Source organism: Anomaloglossus baeobatrachus, chromosome 5 (assembly GCF_048569485.1).
Source record: "Anomaloglossus baeobatrachus isolate aAnoBae1 chromosome 5, aAnoBae1.hap1, whole genome shotgun sequence".
NCBI classification, from domain to species: Eukaryota; Metazoa; Chordata; class Amphibia; order Anura; family Aromobatidae; genus Anomaloglossus; species Anomaloglossus baeobatrachus.
The window spans coordinates 489,389,146-489,410,504 of NC_134357.1; the positions used below are offsets into that span (position 1 = coordinate 489,389,146).

A 21,359-nucleotide genomic window follows, 5' to 3' on the forward strand; every position below is an offset into this window, starting at 1 on the left:
ACTCATGCAGCTTTTTTTTTTTTTTTTTTTTTAAGTGACAGGGGGTGGCCATAAAACATGACCACCCGCTCAGGTTATTTGCGGTCACAGATGGAGGTTCCCACGGTCCTTCACCTGTGATAGCAGGTAACCTGGCCTCAGGTAACCTCATTAAACTCAGTGACCTCAAGTAAAATGAGGTCACTGAGTTCACAGACCTGCATCTCCTGGGAGATGATGCCAAGAGATGTAAATTTGGTGCTGAAATTTTTACACCATATTCCTGCACCCAATCTACACCTTCTGGAAGTGAGTGGCCCGGAAGCAGTTACAGCAGCGTCAGAGACTCAGTAAGTATAGTGTGCTTGCTCTAATCCCCATATCTATTTTATCATCATTTTTAAGCGCCGGATTCTCGTCCCCATAGACTTATATGGGGACTGGCATCTGGCTAGATATCCGGGGTCAATTCTGGGCTGGAACCGTTTTTTATTTGTTTTTTTTTAAATCCGGTGAAATCTGCCAATCCCAGATATCTGTGAGTCCTCCCATCACTAATTGTAATATGTTGCCAAGTTGTTCATTCCAAGCCTAGACGACATGGTGCTGTCATCAAAAAGCATGGGGGTCATGCAAAATACTAGATGTATGCATTTTTTTCATTAAATATTTAAGCAAAACTGAAGATATTATAATAAAACATATTATTAACATTACTTTCATGTTATGGGTTAAAAACAGTTCTGGTAAAAATTCTAATCTATATTGATTAAAATCAGTAAAACGTCTGGGCTAGTTTATTTACACCATATAAACTGCTTAGGATAAGAAACCAAAAACAGCTTTTTCCGGCACAAAGAGAAAACATAAAGCACATACTTAATACAAAAGTGCAGGTTAGCTCGGTCAAGATAATGTGCACCCCATATTAATTAGCAAGGAAAAACAACACTGGAGGTCTGCACACCTCCACACACACAGACCCTGAATGAGACAACTGGTCTCCATCTTACCTTCCAAACCATGCCCCAGGATGGGGATATGTGAGTGTCACAAACCACCGGGGGGGTCACTCAGAAATCCCCCGCGCTGGCTACCAGTACGTCACAATCGGGGGGTAACAAGTGGGGGTCACCCCTACTTTATACCTCCCGACCGACAGACAGAGCACGTGACGCGCTCTCTAGCGCCCCTCTTATAGTCAGGCCAATTATGGAATTGCCCGACAATAAGCAAGGAGGCCGCTATACTACTTCTGCCGATTATTGAAGGGTCCCCGGTGAGAGTAGGGTATATATTCCCCCGACCTCCGCGGGCGGAATATATAATATCTTCCCGAATCTCACTGGCCTCCCCACAATAATCCTTGGCACAACTCGCTGCCACCAACCGATTTACGGTAACTATTAGCCGAACACACAGACGTGGGATTCAAGATCGAGATAACAGAACAGCCCAGGATTAATTATATAATTTAATCGCCTAAAGCACACTAGAAACTACAATATATACAATAGGGAATCTACAGAATATACAGTTATGTCAGAGTACAGTTACAAGCAAAGCATGGGTTACAAACAGGTATACAATTACATCAGTTACCTTGTGTGTCTGGCCACAGGGGGGCGCTGTAGACCAGGTTTCCAGGAACTCTCTCACAGGTCTGTCCCAACCAGGCCCCCGAGCAGAAGAACGCTGGAAAATGGCCGAAGTAGGGTTATCAACCTGGGCAGATCCAGGTCCCCTCCTACCTTAGTGACCTCACAGGGAAGCACTGCCACTCCCCCTGCATGGATCAGAATTATCCAGCAAAGGGGATTTTGGCTATAACTTTGCCTGGGAGCGTCGTAGGCAGACGCCAATGCTCTCATTGTGACAGTTATGAATTTAGCTACAGAACGAGGGGACTCATGACCTGTCTGCCAGTTCCCCATTGGCTGATATCACGCCTGGGGCATTTCCCAATGTCCTGTTCCCATAAAAAGGGGGTGCCGGCATCGTCCACATGCGGAGACACCATTTTTATGGTTGCCATATTTATCGGAAATATGGCTTGCGAGATATGAACCATTTTTTACTGGAGTCGTTCTGTCTGGCTATTTCCAGAGCCTTGCTAATTAGATAGCAGCTCCTACTACAGGGTGACGGCAGGGAGCCATCCTGTGTCCATTGTCCCAAAGCCACCTAATTTCCATATCACAGGACATGGCCATGGAGTTTGTTGCTAAACCAGTTGTGTGGGGGAAAGGGGGGTTGACACCAGGAGAGGGCTTCCTGACATACTTGAATATCATGATTTATCGTCATCTCTCCGGATTTACCTCACACCTCCCCCCTTTTGAGGGCGCTAGGGGGCAGCACACTCCGGTGTTCCCCCGTGCGCCCGTCCGCGACCTCTCCTTGTCGGGACAGCCCGTCTGCGTTACCGTGGTCACGGCCCCTTTTGTGGCGAATGGTGAAGTTGTATTGCTGGAGCGCAAGGCTCCATCGCAACAATCGCCCATTCGTCCCAGAGACGGTGTGCAACCAGCTGAGGGGATTGTGGTCCGTCTCCACGATGAAGTGGCGCCCGTATAGATAGGGTTGCAGACGCTGCAGGGCCCACACTATGGCCAGGCACTCCTTCTCCATCGTGGAATAGGCAACTTCCCTTGGTAACAGCTTCCTGCTCAGGTACAAGACCGGGTGCTCTTGGCTCGCAGAGTCCACCTGGCTGAGCACCGCACCGAGGCCGAAGTCACTGGCGTCGGTCTGTACTACAAACGGCCGCGTGAAGTCGGCTGCCTGTAGCACGGGCGGGCTGGACAGGGCGTCCTTTAGGGCCCGGAAGGCTGTCTCGCAGTCCATTGTCCAATCGACTGCAGAGGGCAGCTTCTTCTTGGTGAGGTCCGTCAAGGGTTTTGCCAGGCTACTATAGCATGGAACAAACCTCCTATAGTACCCAGCGGTCCCCAAGAAGGACATCACCTGCTTCTTGGTCCTGGGGGTGGGCCAGGATGCGATGGCTTCCACTTTCTCAGGCTCGGGCTTCAGTGTTCCCCCGCCTACCCGGTGACCGAGGTACTGGACCTCGCTCATGGCCAGCTGACACTTTCCCGGCTTGATGGTCAAACCTGCCCGGTGGATCCGCCTGAGCACCTGTGCTAGATGCTCTAGGTGGTCCTCCCAGGTGGGACTGAAGACGGCAATGTCATCCAGGTACGCGGCCGCGTACCCTTCAAGTCCCTTGAGCAGGGTGTTGACCATCCGCTGGAAAGTGGCAGGGGCATTCCTCATCCCGAATGGCATCACCGTGGACTCGTACAGTCCAAATGGGGTAATAAAGGCAGAGCGTTCCCTGGCCTTGCGAGTCAGGGGGATCTGCCAATATCCCCGGCTCAGATCCATGATGGTCAGGTACTGAGCCCCGGCCAACTGATCGAGCAGGTCATCGATGCGTGGCATTGGGTACGCATCGGCGACCGTGACAGCATTGAGCCCCCTGTAGTCCACGCAGAACCGAGTGGTTCGGTCCTTCTTAGGGACGAGGACTACAGGCGAGGCCCAAGCGCTGTTGGATGCCTGGATCACCCCCAGCTCCAGCATCTCGTCAATCTCCTGGCGCATGTGTTGCTGCACCTCCAGGGAGACCCGATATGCTGAACGCCGGATCGGGGGATGATCCCCAGTGTCCACGTGATGGACAGCCAAGTCAGTCCTTCCGGGCTGGTTGGTAAACAACCCCCGGAAGGGGTGTAGGGTGGCCCACAGCTGGGACCGTTGGTCCTCCAAGAGCTGGTGGCCAACCTCCACATCCTCAATGGATCCGCCTGCCCGGACCTGGGCTAGCATATCCAAGAGGGTTTCCGCTTCTCCCTCCTCGGGCAGGTTGCACACAGGGAGTGCACATGCCTCCCGCTCATGATGTGCCTTCATCATGTTCACATGGAAGGGCTTCCGCCTTCCACGGGCAGGGTCCAGGGTGACCAGGTACGTCACAGGGTTGAGCTGCTGGTACACGAGGTATGGGCCTTCCCAGGCTGCCTGAAGCTTGTCCTGTGGTACGGGGACCAGTACCCACACCTCTTGACCCACTTGGTAGGTCCTCTCACAAGCGTTCTGGTCGTACCAACGCTTCTGATCGGCCTGGGCTTGAGCCATATTGTCGTGTACCAGTTGCGTCAAGGCCTGCATTTTGTCCCGGAAGCGCATGACATACTCGATAACCGACACTCCAGGGGTGGCCAAATCCCCTTCCCAAGCCTCTTTCACCAGAGCCAGGGGGCCCCGCACACGTCGCCCGTACAGGAGCTCAAACGGTGAGAATCCTGTTGAGGCCTGTGGAACCTCCCGGTAAGCAAATAACAGGTGTGGGAGATACCGCTCCCAGTCACGCCCATGGGAGTCGACCAACATCTTAAGCATCTGCTTTAAGGTGCCATTGAACCGCTCGCACAGGCCATTAGTCTGTGGATGGTACGGGCTGGCCACCAGATGTCGCACCTGGACTTGCTTACAGAGGGTCTCCATCAGCTGGGACATGAATTGGGTCCCCCGGTCAGTGAGCATTTCCTGGGGAAAACCCACTCGGGAGAAAATCTCCAGCAATGCGGTGGCCACCTTGTCAGCCCGAATGGACGACAAGGCCACGGCTTCTGGGTACCGGGTGGCATAGTCCACTACCGTCAGTATGAAGCGTTTCCCGGAGCTGCTGGGGATGGCCAGCGGGCCGACCAGATCCACAGCCACCCTCCTGAAAGGCTCATCGATGATTGGCAGAGATACCAGTGGGGCTTTGGGGCGTGGCCCCGCCTTCCCCACTCTCTGACAGGTTTCACACGAACGGCAGTAGGCAGCCACATCGGCCCCCATTTTTGGCCAGTAGAAATGCTGGTTTAACCTGGCCTTGGTCTTAGCGATCCCTAGGTGTCCGGCCATCGGAATCTCATGTGCGATCCGCAACAACTCCGTCCGGAACGGATAGGGTACCACCAACTGTCGGTCCCTGGGCCACGCCTCCGGTGAACCCTGCTGGACCGTGGCCCGGTACAGCCGTCCTTGGTCCCAGACCACTCGCTCCGGGTCCGAGTCCGAGGGAGGCTGTGCCGCCTGCTCCTTAAGAGCTTTCAGGCTGTCGTCAGCTTCTAACGCTGCCTGAAACCCCTGACTAGATGTGGCCAGAATCGACGAGACTGTCACATCTTCAGTCAGTACCCCGGGACCTGTGTCCTGGCCTCCACCTGACTCGGCTGCCACTTGGTCAGAAGGGGAAGAGCTATCGGACCTCCGGGAGGCCCCTTGGCTCCCAGCACTCCCACTGCGGGTGACAGCGGCCACAGCCGCTGCGACCGTGGGTCGTGCCTGCTCCTCCTCCGTTCCTGACCAAGTCGCCGGTTCAGGCAGACCTACCTGGCTTCCTGACACCCCGGTTGTGGGGGAACCATGCACCGAGATCTTACCTGGGAGCACTTCCGCTCCTGGACCGGCCCCAATCTCACCTGCCTGTTCCCCTCCTGCAGCAACAGAACCCCGCTGTGAAATCTCTGGGGACCCCACATTTGCTGTGGTAGCCCCCACCCCACACACTGGTCCTCCCCCTGCAGCACCCTGCTCTCTGCTTATCCCTGCAGAGGGCAACAGATCCCAGCTCACAGGCTGGTTACTTGTAGAGGCATTGTCACACCTTTCTCTGACCCCCTCCCCTGTCACAGCTGCAGCTGTGTGTGTGTCTATGGTGTCTATGCAAGCAGAAATATCAGAGTTCACTCCCTCCTCCCTTACATCATTCATAGATAACACATTAACATTGTCCGGAGGCATGTCAGTACTGGCTGAAGGTTCAGCCCTCGGTTGGGGCCCAAACTGGGAGGTTATTTGCCCCAAATCTGTCCCAAGTAGCACGTTTGCAGGGATCCGATCAGTTACCCCCACCTCCCTCACCCCTCGCCCTGCGCCCCAGTCCACATAAATGTCAGCAACAGGCAGCGCCGGGTCAATGCCTCCAATCCCGGAGACAGCGAGGGTTTTTCCAGGGATCAAGTCTTGGGGGGACACCATCTCAGGCCGCACCAGAGTCACTTCCGAGGCGCTGTCTCGCAGTCCTATGGTCACAGACTGGCCGACGGTGACAGGTTGGAAGCTGTCCAGGGACCTACCACCACCCCCACCCACACAATACACCTTGGGCGGCCCTTGGGACGGGGACGGAGCCGGGGCCTTGGGACGCTGAGGGCACATGGCCTTGAAGTGTCCAGGTAGGTTGCACTGGTGGCACCGTCTTGGTTCCGCCACGGGCCTGGAGAGGGGAGTTGAGGGGGACACCCCCTGCAGTCTAGGGGCAGGTGGGGCAGTCGCAGAATTCATCTTACCCCCTCTCCAGGTGCTGCTGGTGGCCGCTCTCCTGGCCTCAGGGGCCCGGTTGTTGGTGTAGTCATCGGCAAGGGCAGCTGTAGCCGTGGACCCCTTTGGCTTCTGGTCTCGGATGAACTGGCGGAGATCCTCAGGGCAGTTCCACAAGAGTTGCTCCGTGATGAACAAGTCCAGGATCTCCGGTCCGGTGGAAAGCTGCAGGCCTTGGGTCCAGTGGTCGGCAGCTCGGGCAAGTGCCCGCCGGTGGTCAGCCCAGGAGTCCTTTGGTCCCTTCTGCAGCGTCCGGAACTTCTTGCGGTAGGACTCCGGGGTGAGGTTGTACTGTTGGATCAGGGCCCGCTTGATGGTGTCGTAGCCCTGATCTGCCTCAGCAGGCAAGTCCCCAAGGATATCCAGGGCCTTACCCCTTAAACGGGGGGTCAGGTATTTGGCCCACTGGTCCTTGTTCAGATGGTGCTGCAAGCAAGTCCGCTCAAAAGCAGTCAAGAAAGAGTCCAAGTCTCCATCCTTCTCCAGCACTGGGAAGTCCTCAACACGGACCTTTGGAAGTTTGGTGTCTTGAAGGTCACGTGTGGCTGATGAGGGCCGGAGCTGAGCTAGCTGCAGCTGGTAGTCACGCTCTGCCTGGCGCTCTTCACGCGCTGCCTGCCGCTCTGCCCTGCGCTCTGCCATGAGTATCTCGTAGGTATCCCGGTCTCCAGCCTGGAGAAGGGCCATAGCCATTTGAAGAAGGCTATCCGAGCCTCCCAGGCTCGGTGGAATGGCACGTGGTGATCTGCGGCCCGCTGCGGAGCCTGGTGCTTCACTGTCCATTGCAGAGCGGAGGGCTGGCATCTGGCTCGTTGAGGAACCTTGGGCGAGCTCCTCCTCATCTTGTCCAGCAGTCCCAGGTTGTGCGATGTCCTCTGCAGAGCTGTTCTCTGGCGTCGGGCTCCTGGAGGGCTCGTGGACAACCTCCTCATCGTCTCTGGCCTGAGCATCGGCCATTCCTTTGGCTTTGCTCCTGGTGCTATCAGCCATTGTTGCAGACTTTGGTCACTGACACAGAACTGACACCTGATGCCTCCACACACCTTACAGTATCTGCACTCTGACACTCTAGTGTTGAGCTGGTCTGAAGACCCCAGCAGCCACAGCTGCTGCAGGCAGTCTTTAGTGTCTGGGAGTATGGGTCTCACACTCACACACACTATTATCTCGATCCCACCGCTTGCCACCAATATGTCACAAACCACCGGGGGGGTCACTCAGAAATCCCCCGCGCTGGCTACCAGTACGTCACAATCGGGGGGTAACAAGTGGGGGTCACCCCTACTTTATACCTCCCGACCGACAGACAGAGCACGTGACGCGCTCTCTAGCGCCCCTCTTATAGTCAGGCCAATTATGGAATTGCCCGACAATAAGCAAGGAGGCCGCTATACTACTTCTGCCGATTATTGAAGGGTCCCCGGTGAGAGTAGGGTATATATTCCCCCGACCTCCGCGGGCGGAATATATAATATCTTCCCGAATCTCACTGGCCTCCCCACAATAATCCTTGGCACAACTCGCTGCCACCAACCGATTTACGGTAACTATTAGCCGAACACACAGACGTGGGATTCAAGATCGAGATAACAGAACAGCCCAGGATTAATTATATAATTTAATCGCCTAAAGCACACTAGAAACTACAATATATACAATAGGGAATCTACAGAATATACAGTTATGTCAGAGTACAGTTACAAGCAAAGCATGGGTTACAAACAGGTATACAATTACATCAGTTACCTTGTGTGTCTGGCCACAGGGGGGCGCTGTAGACCAGGTTTCCAGGAACTCTCTCACAGGTCTGTCCCAACCAGGCCCCCGAGCAGAAGAACGCTGGAAAATGGCCGAAGTAGGGTTATCAACCTGGGCAGATCCAGGTCCCCTCCTACCTTAGTGACCTCACAGGGAAGCACTGCCACTCCCCCTGCATGGATCAGAATTATCCAGCAAAGGGGATTTTGGCTATAACTTTGCCTGGGAGCGTCGTAGGCAGACGCCAATGCTCTCATTGTGACAGTTATGAATTTAGCTACAGAACGAGGGGACTCATGACCTGTCTGCCAGTTCCCCATTGGCTGATATCACGCCTGGGGCATTTCCCAATGTCCTGTTCCCATAAAAAGGGGGTGCCGGCATCGTCCACATGCGGAGACACCATTTTTATGGTTGCCATATTTATCGGAAATATGGCTTGCGAGATATGAACCATTTTTTACTGGAGTCGTTCTGTCTGGCTATTTCCAGAGCCTTGCTAATTAGATAGCAGCTCCTACTACAGGGTGACGGCAGGGAGCCATCCTGTGTCCATTGTCCCAAAGCCACCTAATTTCCATATCACAGGACATGGCCATGGAGTTTGTTGCTAAACCAGTTGTGTGGGGGAAAGGGGGGTTGACACCAGGAGAGGGCTTCCTGACATACTTGAATATCATGATTTATCGTCATCTCTCCGGATTTACCTCACAGTGAGCATCCAGTCTCACCCATCTCTCTAACTGCTTGTAAACCCAGCTCAGACACGACCTATTAACTTAGCACTATACAAGCTGAAGCCTGCTTTTGCGCTTTTCATCACCGAGGCTACCATCCTTGATGTTGCATATCTCCCCTTGAAAACCTGTCTGATGGCCATCTTACACACCCCTCCCTCTATCTGGTCACCTTCCACCTTCAAACAGTGGATCCTTGACAGAGCATCACCATTACTATGAAGTTTCCCGAGCCTATGCTCTGGCATGAGCAAAGTTTCCTTACATGGAATCTAAAATCTTAAAAGTTCCAGGAACCACCTGGTCACTCAGTCATTATTCCTTTTCTTTTCCCACATCGATCTCAGCAGGCATGGTCTGACACTAGCCTAAATCTCCAGCCTAATAGGTAGTACCTTAACATGTCCAATGACAATTTGATGGCCAAACGCTCTGTTCATTTCCTGAGACAAGACGGCACATGACCCGACCTCTAATGCGTCCATCTGGACCACAAATACCTTTCTGAAAACTGAAAACCAGTGCCACCAACACTGGCTATCTTCAGTACCTGGGAAGCTGCCTCAGCTTCTGGAGCCCAGTTGGCCATAGTCAACTTTCTACCCTTAAGGTGGCCCATCAGGAGTGCGGATATCATGGCAAAGTTGAGGATGAACAGACGGTAGTAGCCCTCAATGCCCAGAAACACTCTAACTTGCTTCTTTGAGAGCGGCTGTTACCAATTCTGGATTGCATCAACTTTGTTTGAGACCACAATACTTTCCTTGCCCCGCACGCTAGCACGACGCTCTACACCGCTGTGTGAGGGCAGCTGCCAAGAAAACTTCCAGGTTACAATTTCATGATATACTAATATAGTGAATAAACATGAACGTAAATTCATATATACAAAAATAAAGTAGTGGTAAATTCCCACGGGGCCAAAACTGCCCCGCATGAACCCCAGTGCGCGATGGGAATATTTTATAATCCTATAAATGTGTGACATTCGCCATTTTATTACAAAATCCCAGAAAAGTAGAAAGAGAGAAAGGGTCAAGCCTGACATTTCCTGTCTCCCTTCACATCGCTCCTGCTCCATCCCGGAAAACAAGGGTCCATTCAGGAGTCACAGAGAACTTCTTCCAGAGGACCAGAGTAGCTGAAAAGGGAAGGCAGAACTCAGGCCCGCGGGCAGCGGCTCCAGAAGAAAGACGCCTTGTTCCCAGTGCTGGCTGCTCACAGCTCGCCTCTTTATTGCGTGGTTAATGTGGATAGGCCATAGGGATGAGTGCGAGCTGCTGGAATATATTGGGTCATTGTCCAGAAAGCACCTGGCCGGCATTACTGCGCCCTATGGACACACAGAGCCTCTGTGCTGCTGTGTACGACGCCTGCACCCAGATAAGAAAAGAAAACACCCCTGTACACCAGATAAGACCAAGCACATTGGTACCAACTGACCCAAATATAAAGAGTTAAAATATGTTAAAAAAAAATTATCCATGTCACCACTTACATGCATGCTAATGGCTTAACATACTTCATAGGCAGTCTGCATGTGTGCTCCTTAAAAGGGTGGCGTCATCTTCTTTCCTTAGGATCGCAATGGTTCTCTGCCCAGTTCCAACATGCCAGGAAGGTGTTGCCACAGTTCGGTTTAGTGGCATTGACGTGAAGCTAATCTGAGCTGTGCGCTCTCCCATGCTGCTGGCATAGACCACTTTGCCCCTGCAGCATCGGAGGAGCGTGGGGGGCATAGAAGCTGGTGAGATCCAATGATCTGGTCAACTTCAGAGCAGCTCTAAAACATAGAGCATGCAAACACATAGAAAAATGGCCACCTCTGATAGACTGCAGAAGTGGTCGGTAGAATTACAAATCCCTCTGCTCTTGATAATGGAGGGGAATTTTAGTAAGGGGTAAATCGCAAAGTTGGTTGTTATTACATGCGCCTTGCAATATAATCCATTTAACACGGTGAGACAACAGCTTTACAGTCTTTTTTTTTTATGAAACCGCACCACTCTTGCAATAAAAACTATCACTTGATGCACAAAAAATACCCCATATATCTATCAACATTTTTGTTTCTGAGAAAATGAGAATTAAAAAATAAGAAAAAATAAGAAACAAATAAAAAGAACAAAAAAAATAAAATTCTTAAAAAAAGGTATTTTCTTTTTTTTAACATTTTTTTATTAATTTTAATTTTATTAATTTTAAAAGAATTACTCTTACAATCTGCTCTTATACAAAGAGCATTCAAAAGGTATTTTTTATGCAAAAAAAATAAATATGTATAGGAAGGATAAAAAAAAATAAATCTGGAAGGTTTTTATGTTTTTATGCAGTTCTCTGTGCAGTATACCTAATTTTATTCTAGGGAAGAAGGTACAAATAAAGTAAGTAATACCCTAAATAAATCTGAAAATTATATATATATATATATATATATATATATATATATATATATATATATATATATATAGATAGATAGATAGATAGATAGATAGCTATACAGAATAAAGCTAAGTATACTGCACAGTGGACTCCATGAAAAAATCCAATAAAAAACTTCGAGATTTATTGTTTTTGTTTTTTAATCCTTTCTATAAGTATTATTTATTTCTTTTAAAAAAAAGTGTTTATAAATTGTTTGTGACCAGAAAGAGTGGTAAACTATAGATTATGCAGCAAAAAACCCTAAACAAACCAAAAAACAAAAGTCCTCACACACAGGTCTTAGAATATGGTAACCCCAAAAAAATAAGTTTTTTTTAAGTGAATTTTATGCAAATGTAGCAAAACATGAAAAGAACCTATAAAGCCTTGTGCGCACACTGCAGTTTTGTTTCTTCAGCAAAAAATGCACCCTCTGACAGAAAAACACATAAAAAAAGGAATTCGTTTTGGTGCGTTTTTGTCATGTTTCAGTGCATTTTTGCCATGTTTCGGTGCGTTTTTGTCGTGTTTCAGTGCATTTTTGCCATGTTTCGGTGCGTTTTGGCCGTGTTTTGGTGCGTTTTTGCCGTGTTTCGGTGCGTTTTTGCCATGTTTCGGTGCGTTTTTGCCGTGTTTCGGTGCGTTTTTTGCTGTGTCTTGGTGTGTTTTGGTGCAATTTTGCCGTGTTTTAGTGCATTTTTTGCCGTGTTTTGGTGTTTTTTTGCCGTGTTTTGGTGCGTTTTTTGCCAAGATTTGGTGTGTTTTTGACATGTTTCGGTGCATTTTTGCCATGTCTCGGTGCGTTTTTGTCGTGTTTCAGTGCGTTTTTGCCTGTACATTTTTTTACTATATTCGATGGAAAAACGCAGGGAAAATCAAAAAAAGAAGTGACATGCTGCTCCTTTTTCTGCACCCAAAACTGCAGGCAAAAAAGAAGCAACGTGCACACAGCCTTTCTCAATTCTCATAGACTTTGCTGGGAGAAGAAGAGACATGCAGTAAGTATAGGGCAACAAACTGCACCCAAAACTGCACCAAAAACACAGCAAAAACTGCAGTGTGCTCACAGGGCCTAAATGTTGGTTTTGTATTAATTGTATCAACTTGCTGAAGAAGGAAATTGTGTCAATTATACAACAATGTTTAAAAAAAAAATAAAAAAAAATAATAAGATAAATGTAGACTTTATGGGTTTTTTTTGCCTTTTTTTTACCTCCAAAAGTGTCAGAAAAAGTGATGAAAAAGTCACAATGACCACAAAATGGCACCAATGAAAGCGATATATCTTCTCACAAAATATAAGTCCTCATACAGATCAGTCGATGAAAAATTGTAAAACTTTTGGCTCTCAGAATTTCACAACTCAAAAACATACGGATTGGATTTATTGTGTAAAAATAGTAATACCTAAAGAAAAAACCCTCTAGAAACTTGTCATTGCTGTAATTGCACTGATCTACAGACTAAAGTGAACACGCTATTTGAATAGTGGAAAGGGTTACCTTTAAAACATTCCCCACAGCGGCAAATTTCTGTTTTTTTTGTTTTGTTTTTTTTCTCTCTTTTTTTATAGAGACTAGAGCTTTCTTTTAATTTTTTGGTCTACATTACTGTATCATGGCTTCTTTTTTGCAGGAAGATTTGTACTTTCCATTTTACCATATAGTGTACTGGAAAATGAGAAAAAAAATTCCAAGTGTGGTGAAATTGTGAAAAAAACCCACAAAAAAAAAGCTATTCTGACATTTTACAGTGTACACGGAGTGACAAAAAAAGACCTGGCAAATTGATTCTCCTCATCACATATTACAGCGATACCCAATTTTATCCAGTTTTATAATAATAATAATAATAATAATAATAATAATTATTATTATTATTAGTGGAAAAAAATGGGAATTTCTAAAAAAAAAATAAAAAAAAAAAAAATACATTTTTAGGCTGTGTCACCATTTTCCGTAACCTGTAACGTTTTCATTTTTAAAGCTTGGGGTTTTTTTGTGTGGAGAGAAAATGTTTTTTATCGATATCATTTTGGGACAGATATGACATTTCGATTCCTTCTTACAGAATTATTTTGCAGGATTAGAGTGAGCAAAAATAAAATAAAATGCAACTTTAGCGGGGTTTTTTTTGTCTTCGGTGTTTACTGATGGCGTTAATTGTGTATATTTTGATAGATTGATCTTTTATGGAAAAGGTGATGATAATACATTTGTATTTATCTTTTTATATTTTTATTTTAATGGGGTTACACTAAGTTACTTTTTTTTCATATTTTTGAAAAATGTGTTATTTTTATTTTTGTAATAATAATAATAATAATAATAATAATAATGTGATGATAACTGTTTTTATAATATCTTTATTTTTATTGGGGATAAACTAAGTGATTTTTTTAGGGGTTTTTTTTCATATTTTTGGAAAACTTGTTTTATAATAATAATAATGCGATAACACTTTTTTTTAGTATCTTTATTTTTAATGGGGCTAAACTAAGTGATTTTTTTTCATACTTTTATTACTTTCTTAATAATAATAATAATAATGTGATGATACCACTATTTTTTTAATATCTTTATTTCTAATGGGGATAAACTAAGTGAAAAAACTTTTTTTTTTTACTTTATGATTATTATTAATAATAATAATAATAATAATAATAATGTAATGATCGCACTGTACTTTTTATATATCTTTATTTTTAATGGGGTTTAACTAAGTGATCTTTTTTCATATTTGTTTTTTTTTTACTTTTTTATTAAAATAATAATAATAATAATAATGTGATGATACCACTATTTTTTAATATCTTTATTTTTAATAGGGATAAACTAAGTGATTTTTTTATTTTATTTTACATATTTTTGAAAAACTTTTTTTATTTTTTTAATAATAATAATAATAATAATAATAATAATAATAATAATGTAATGACTGCACTGTATTTTTTATATATCTTTATTTTTACTGGGGCTAAACTAAGTGATTTTTTTTATTTTTTTCATATTTTTGAAAAACGTTTTTTTATAATAATAATAATGTGATAACACTATTTTTTTAGTATCTTTATTTTTAATGGGGCTTAACTAAGTGATTTTTTTTCATATTTGGTTTTTTTTATTATTAAAATAATAATAATAATAATAATAATAATAATGTGATGATACCACTATTTTTTAATATCTTTATTTTTAACTAGTGCTTCATCATTCAATAGAACACATACCTCATGTGTGACTTGACATCTAGGAGTTCTAGCGAGGTGACCAGTGGCTCTCTAGCCAGATTTTGCAGAACTTTTAATCTAGGACTACAATGTTTGTAAAATTCTGTGCAAATATTAAGCAGGGACTCTCGAGGTCTCCGAAACTCTTCCCTTGCAATTCTTTCATCCATCTCCTCTCTCTCGGTAGCCCTTGGCCTTCTTCCAGTAGATGAAGGTTGTCTCTGAAATATAGGAAGGTATTAAATATTGTTTTTGACACACAGTAGTACAAGTATTGAGATATTTAGGTAGCTAACAAGTTGACTTCAGCTGACATTGTGTGATTGGCCGTTGTTGCACCTTTGTGGCCCTGGTCACCTCGGCTCATTTGAGGAGCAGTCATAGGTCTAAAAATAATGCAATATAACCTTTTATAGCTTTTTGGTCAACTTTCTAAACTATATACATATATATACTACCCGACTTCGCCCGGGTTAATAACTGTTGTTAACAAAATAGAATGTATTAACATTCCCGGGATAGAATGTATAAATAGAATGTATTAACGCCCGGGATAGTAACTGTCTCTCTGTTTCTCTCCCATTCTCTGTCTGTCTCCCCCTCTGTATATATCTCTCTATCTCTTGTCTCTATGTCTGTCTGTCTCTTTCCCTGTCTGTCTCTGACTGTCTCTTTCTTCGTCTGTCTCAATCTCTTTCCCTGTCTGTCTGTCTATCTCTGTCACTTTCCCTGTCTGTCTCTTTCCCTCTCTTTCCCTGTCTGTCTCTTTCCCTCTGTCTCTTTCGCTGTGTCTGTCTCTTTGTCTGTCTCTTTACCTGTCTTTGTCTGTCTCTTACCCTGTCTGTCTCTTTCCCTTTCTTTCCCTGTCTGTCTTTTTCCCTGTCCGTCTGTCTCTTTGTCTGTCTTTTTGTGTCTGTCTCTTACCCTGTCTATGTCTGTTTCTTACCCTGTTTGTGTCTGTCTCTTTCCCTGGCTGCATTGTGACACGCAAACATTCCATATAAGGGCGTGGTTGCGCATTCTTCTGAAGTTCTGGCTGCACTGTGGCTCCCAGCTCCATTCGCTTTAAAGGAGGCAGGTTTGTTTGGCGATTAACTGTAAAGCGCGGTGTTAAAATTTCCCCTCAAAACATAGCCTATGACGCTCTCGGGGTCCAGACGTGTGAGTGTGCAAAATTTTGTGGCTGTAGCTGCGACAATGCAGATGCCAATCCCGGACATACATACATACACACACACACACATTCAGCTTTATATATTAGATGGGGATAAACTAAGTGATTTTTTTATTTTATTTTTCATATTTTTGAAAAACTTTTTGAAAAACTTTTATTTTTTTAATAATAATAATAATGTAATGATAACACTATTTTTTATATATCTTTATTTTTAATGGGGCTAAACTAAGTGATTTATTTTTTTCATATTTTTGAAAAACTTTTTTTTACTTTTTACTTTTTGGTGTATTTTTTAGTCCTTTTAAGGAATTGTTTGATTGGCTGCACTACAGTGCCTTCAAGTAGTATTCAACCCCCTGCAGATTTAGCAGGTTTGATAAGATGCAAATAAGTTAGAGCCTTCAAACTTCAAACAAGAGCAGGATTTATTAACAGATGCATAAATCTTACAAACCAACAAGTTATGTTGCTCAGTTAAATTTTAGTAAATTTTCAACAGAAAAGTGTGGGTCAATTATTATTCAACCCCTAGGTTTAATATTTTGTGGAATAACCCTTGTTTGCAATAACAGCTAAAAATCGTCTTTTATAAGACCTGATCAGGCCGGCACAGGTCTCTGGAGTTATCTTGGCCCACTCCTCCATGCAGATCTTCTCCAAGTTATCTAGGTTCTTTGGGTGTCTCATGTGGACTTTAATCTTGAGCTCCTTCCACAAGTTTTCAATTGGGTTAAGGTCAGGAGACTGACTAGGCCACTGCAACACCTTGATTTTTTCCCTCTTGAACCAGGCCTTGGTTTTCTTGGCTGTGTGCTTTGGGTCGTTGTCTTGTTGGAAGATGAAATGACGACCCATCTTAAGATCCTTGATGGAGGAGCGGAGGTTCTTGGCCAAAATCTCCAGGTAGGCCGTGCTATTCATCTTCCCATGGATGCGGACCAGATGGCCAGGCCCCTTGGCTGAGAAACAGCCCCACAGCATGATGCTGCCACCACCATGCTTGACTGTAGGGATGGTATTCTTGGGGTCGTATGCAGTGCCATCCAGTCTCCAAACGTCACTTGTGTGGTTGGCACCAAAGATCTCGATCTTGGTCTCATCAGACCAGAGAACCTTGAACCAGTCTGTCTCAGAGTCCTCCAAGTGATCATGAGCAAACTGTAGACGAGCCTTGACATGATGCTTTGAAAGTAAAGGTACCTTACGGGCTCGTCTGGAACGGAGACCATTGCGGTGGAGTACGTTACTTATGGTATTGACTGAAACCAATGTCCCCACTGCCATGAGATCTTCTCGGAGCTCCTTCCTTGTTGTCCTTGGGTTAGCCTTGACTCTTCGGACAAGCCTGGCCTCGGCACGGGAGGAATCTTTCAAAGGCTGTCCAGGCCGTGGAAGGCTAACAGTAGTTCCATAAGCCTTCCACTTCCGGATGATGCTCCCAACAGTGGAGACAGGTAGGCCCAACTCCTTGGAAAGGGTTCTGTACCCCTTGCCAGCCTTGTGACACTCCACGATCTTGTCTCTGATGGCCTTGGAATGCTCCTTTGTCTTTCCCATGTTGACCATGTATGAGTGCAGTTCACAAGTTTGGGGAGGGTCTTAATTAGTCAGAAAAGGCTGGAAAAAGAGATAATTAATCCAAACATGTGAAGCTCATTGTTCTTTGTGCCTGAAATACTTCTTAATACTTTAGGGGAACCAAACAGAATTCTGGTGGTTTGAGGGGTTGAATAATAAATGACCCTCTGAATAAACTTTTCACAATTTAAAAAAAAAAACCAAACAAATAACATTCTTTTTTGCTGCAGTGCATTTCACACTTCCAGGCTGATCTACAGTCCAAATGTCACAATGCCAAGTTAATTCCGAATGTGTAAACCTACTAAATCTGCAGGGGGTTGAATACTACTTGTAGGCACTGTATATACAGAAATTCGACAATATTGCTGCATATAGCTTTCATTTTTCCCTTTCCTCCAAAAGTCATAACCTTTATATTTTTCAATCAATATCCCCTTATAGGAGGCATGGTGGCTCAGTGGTTAGCACTGCAGTCTTGCAGCGCTGGGGTCCTGGGTTCAAATCCCACCAAGGACACATCTGCAAAGAGTTTGTATGTTCTTGCGTTTGCATGGGTTTTCCCCCACAGTCCAAAAACATACTAATAGGGAACTTAGATTGTGAGCCCCAATGGGGACAGTGTTGCATGTAAAGCGCTGTGAAATTAATAGTGCTATATAAATGAAAAATTATTATTATTATGAGGTCCATTTACTCTATGGTAATATTGATCGGTCAAAATGAATTTCCCGCTCACTACGATCATGGGGATACCAAACTTGTCCAATTATTTTTATTAATTTAGTGGTTAAAATTTCGAAATTCTGAATTTTATTATTTATTTTTTTTAAATTGTTTTTTGGCAACTTCTGAACTTCTCCGTTTTTTTATTTTCCTGCTGCTGATTGTTACGTCCTGAGCTAACCTGTTTATTGATACCATTTTTAGGGTACATATGATGATTTGATCACTTTTTATTGCATTTTTTTGATTCTGCGACCAAAAAAATGGCAATTCTGGCATTATAAAAATGTTCCAATTTTGGTATTTAACGTACAGTTTAAATTAATTTCATATTTTGATAAATCTGACATTTTTGGAGATTAAAAAGGTGGGTAAAGGGGGGGTGATTAAAGCTTTTATATAATTTTTTAAAAACATTTTCTTTATTTTTATGTTATTTTTTTAGTCCCCTTAGGAGGATTATATACTATATATTACAATATTACAAAATTGTGGTATTTGGGCTGGGAATGGTTTATCAAAAATGAACACTTTTGCAACCTTTTTTTTATTGCTCCAGATGAAGCGGCTATATAAAAAAATAGTTTTAATTTTAAAATATTGTTTTGTGCCTATAGCTCCTCTGCAAAAATATGTGTCCATTCTGTCTATAGACCTGATAAAGGAGCATAACACATGACGGCCAGATCAGACTCCTCATAGGGCTTGAATTATGTAACCATGGCAACACATAGGTCTGCATAGGAGCTGTATACACCAAACGGTTGTTACTGGTTTTTTAAACAATGTTTACAAATATGGTTCATTTTTACTTTCAGGTTAGGAAGTGATTAATAAAAAATTGGTTGCGCAAGTCTACACACCTAAGGAATTGGTTATTATATTGCCTGGTGCCGGTCTTTACCCCCTTTCCCACCCCCTGTGGCTGCCTTGCTGGAAGGCTTGTGGTCCTTCCTCCCTCTTGGATGAACACTAGTTCTCGGCTGGCAGAGGTGGGTGCAATATTGCAGGTGCCGATGTGCCATTTACACAGCTGTGCAGTCTCTTGCCTATGCTGCGGCGGCCCATCCCCACCATCTCCGCAATCACTGACTGGATTGAGCGTCTTACTGGGATGTTTGCTGAGATGGGGCAATAATAGCTTGATATTTAAATGGGACTTAGGCTCGACTTTATGAAATATCTCACAGTGCAAGAGATACTGGATGAGAAGAGTGTATATATATATATACAGTTAGGTCCAGAAATATTTGGACAGTGACACAAGCTTTGTTATTTTAGCTGTTTACAAAAACATGTTCAGAAATACAATTATATATATAATATGGGCTGAAAGTGTACACTCCCAGCTGCAATATGAGAGTTTTCACATCCAAATCGGAGAAAGGGTTTAGGAATCATAGCTCTGTAATGCATAGCCTCCTCTTTTTCAAGGGACCAAAAGTAATTGGACAAGGGACTCTAAGGGCTGCAATTAACTCTGAAGGCGTCTCCCTCGTTAACCTGTAATCAATGAAGTAGTTAAAAGGTCTGGGGTTGATTACAGGTGTGTGGTTTTGCATTTGGAAGCTGTTGCTGTGACCAGACAACATGCGGTCTAAGGAACTCTCAATTGAGGTGAAGCAAAACATCCTGAGGCTGAAAAAAAAGAAAAAATCCATCAGAGAGATAGCAGACATGCTTGGAGTAGCAAAATCCACAGTCGGGTACATTCTGAGAAAAAAGGAATTGACTGGTGAGCTTGGGAACTCAAAAAGGCCTGGGCGTCCACGGATGACAACAGTGGTGGATGATCGCCGCATACTTTCTTTGGTGAAGAAGAACCCGTTCACAACATCAACTGAAGTCCAGAACACTCTCAGTAAAGTAGGTGTATCTGTCTCTAAGTCAATAGTAAAGAGAAGACTCCATGAAAGTAAATACAAAGGGTTCACATCTAGATGCAAACCATTCATCAATTCCAAAAATAGACAGGCCAGAGTTAAATTTGCTGAAAAACACCTCATGAAGCCAGCTCAGTTCTGGAAAAGTATTCTATGGACAGATGAGACAAAGATCAACCTGTACCAGAATGATGGGAAGAAAAAAATTTGGAGAAGAAAGGGAACGGCACATGATCCAAGGCACGCTACATCCTCTGTAAAACATGGTGGAGGCAACGTGATGGCATGGGCATGCATAGCTTTTAATGGCACTGGGTCACTTGTGTTTATTGATGACATAACAGCAGACAAGAGTAGCCGGATGAATTCTGAAGTGTACCGGGATATACTTTCAGCCCAGATTCAGCCAAATGCCGCAAAGTTGATCGGACGGCGCTTCATAGTACAGATGGACAATGACCCCAAGCATACAGCCAAAGCTACCCAGGAGTTCATGAGTTCAAAAAAGTGGAACATTCTGCAATGGCCAAGTCAATCACCAGATCTTAACCCAATTGAGCATGCATTTCACTTGCTCAAATCCAGAGTTAAGACGGAAAGACCCACAAAAAAGCAAGACCTGAAGGCTGCGGCTGTAAAGGCCTGGCAAAGCATTAAGAAGGAGGAAACCCAGCGTTTGGTGATGTCCATGGGTTCCAGACTTAAGGCAGTGATTGCCTCCAAAGGATTCGCAACAAAATATTGAAAATAAAAATATTTTGTTTGGGTTTGGTTTATTTGTCCAATTACTTTTGACCTCCTAAAATGTGGAGTGTTTGTAAAGAAATGTGTACAATTCCTACAATTTCTATCAGATATTTTTGTTCAAACCTTCAAATTAAACGTTACAATCTGCACTTGAATTCTGTTGTAGAGATTTCATTTCAAATCCAATGTGGTGGCATGCAGAGCCCAACTCGCGAAAATTGTGTCACTGTCCAAATATTTCTGGACCTAACTGTATATATATATATATATATATATATATATATATAATATATATCCTGAAACCAGTCATCTCTCCAGGAAATGCTGCTTCTCTATGAAGAAGAAGAGGGGTAACCAAATATTACGATTCTCTAATCCAGTCATATGGAAAGTGGTGATCCAGAAATCCTGCTAATCTGGCATATAATGGATTAAAGGGGTTGTTCCCTTTCAACTAACTATAACACTAAGGAGGGCTTTGCACACTACGACATCGCAGGTGCGATGTCGGTGGGGTCAAATTGAAAGTGACGCACATCCGGCATCGCATGCGACATCGCAGTGTGTAAAGCCTAGATGATACGATTAACGAGCGCAAAAGCGTCGTAATCGTATCATCGGTGCAGCGTCGGCGTAATCCATAATTACACTGACGCGACGGTCCGATGTTGTTCCTCGCTCCTGCGGCAGCACACATCGCTGTATGTGAAGTCGCAGGAGCGAGGAACATCTCCTACCGGCGT

The 21,359-nt window shown here is 44.7% G+C and overlaps 1 protein-coding gene across 1 annotated transcript in view; it reads right to left on the reverse strand.

Moving 5' to 3' along the window:
- Nucleotides 1–21,359, reverse strand: part of LOC142311890 (protein unc-80 homolog) — a 124,242-nt gene that overhangs the window by 16,397 nt on the left and 86,486 nt on the right. The window contains exon 2 of the mRNA XM_075350710.1: nucleotides 14,506–14,726. Within this exon, the coding sequence (XP_075206825.1) occupies nucleotides 14,506–14,726 (221 nt within the window). The remainder of the gene's footprint in view (nucleotides 1–14,505; nucleotides 14,727–21,359) is intronic.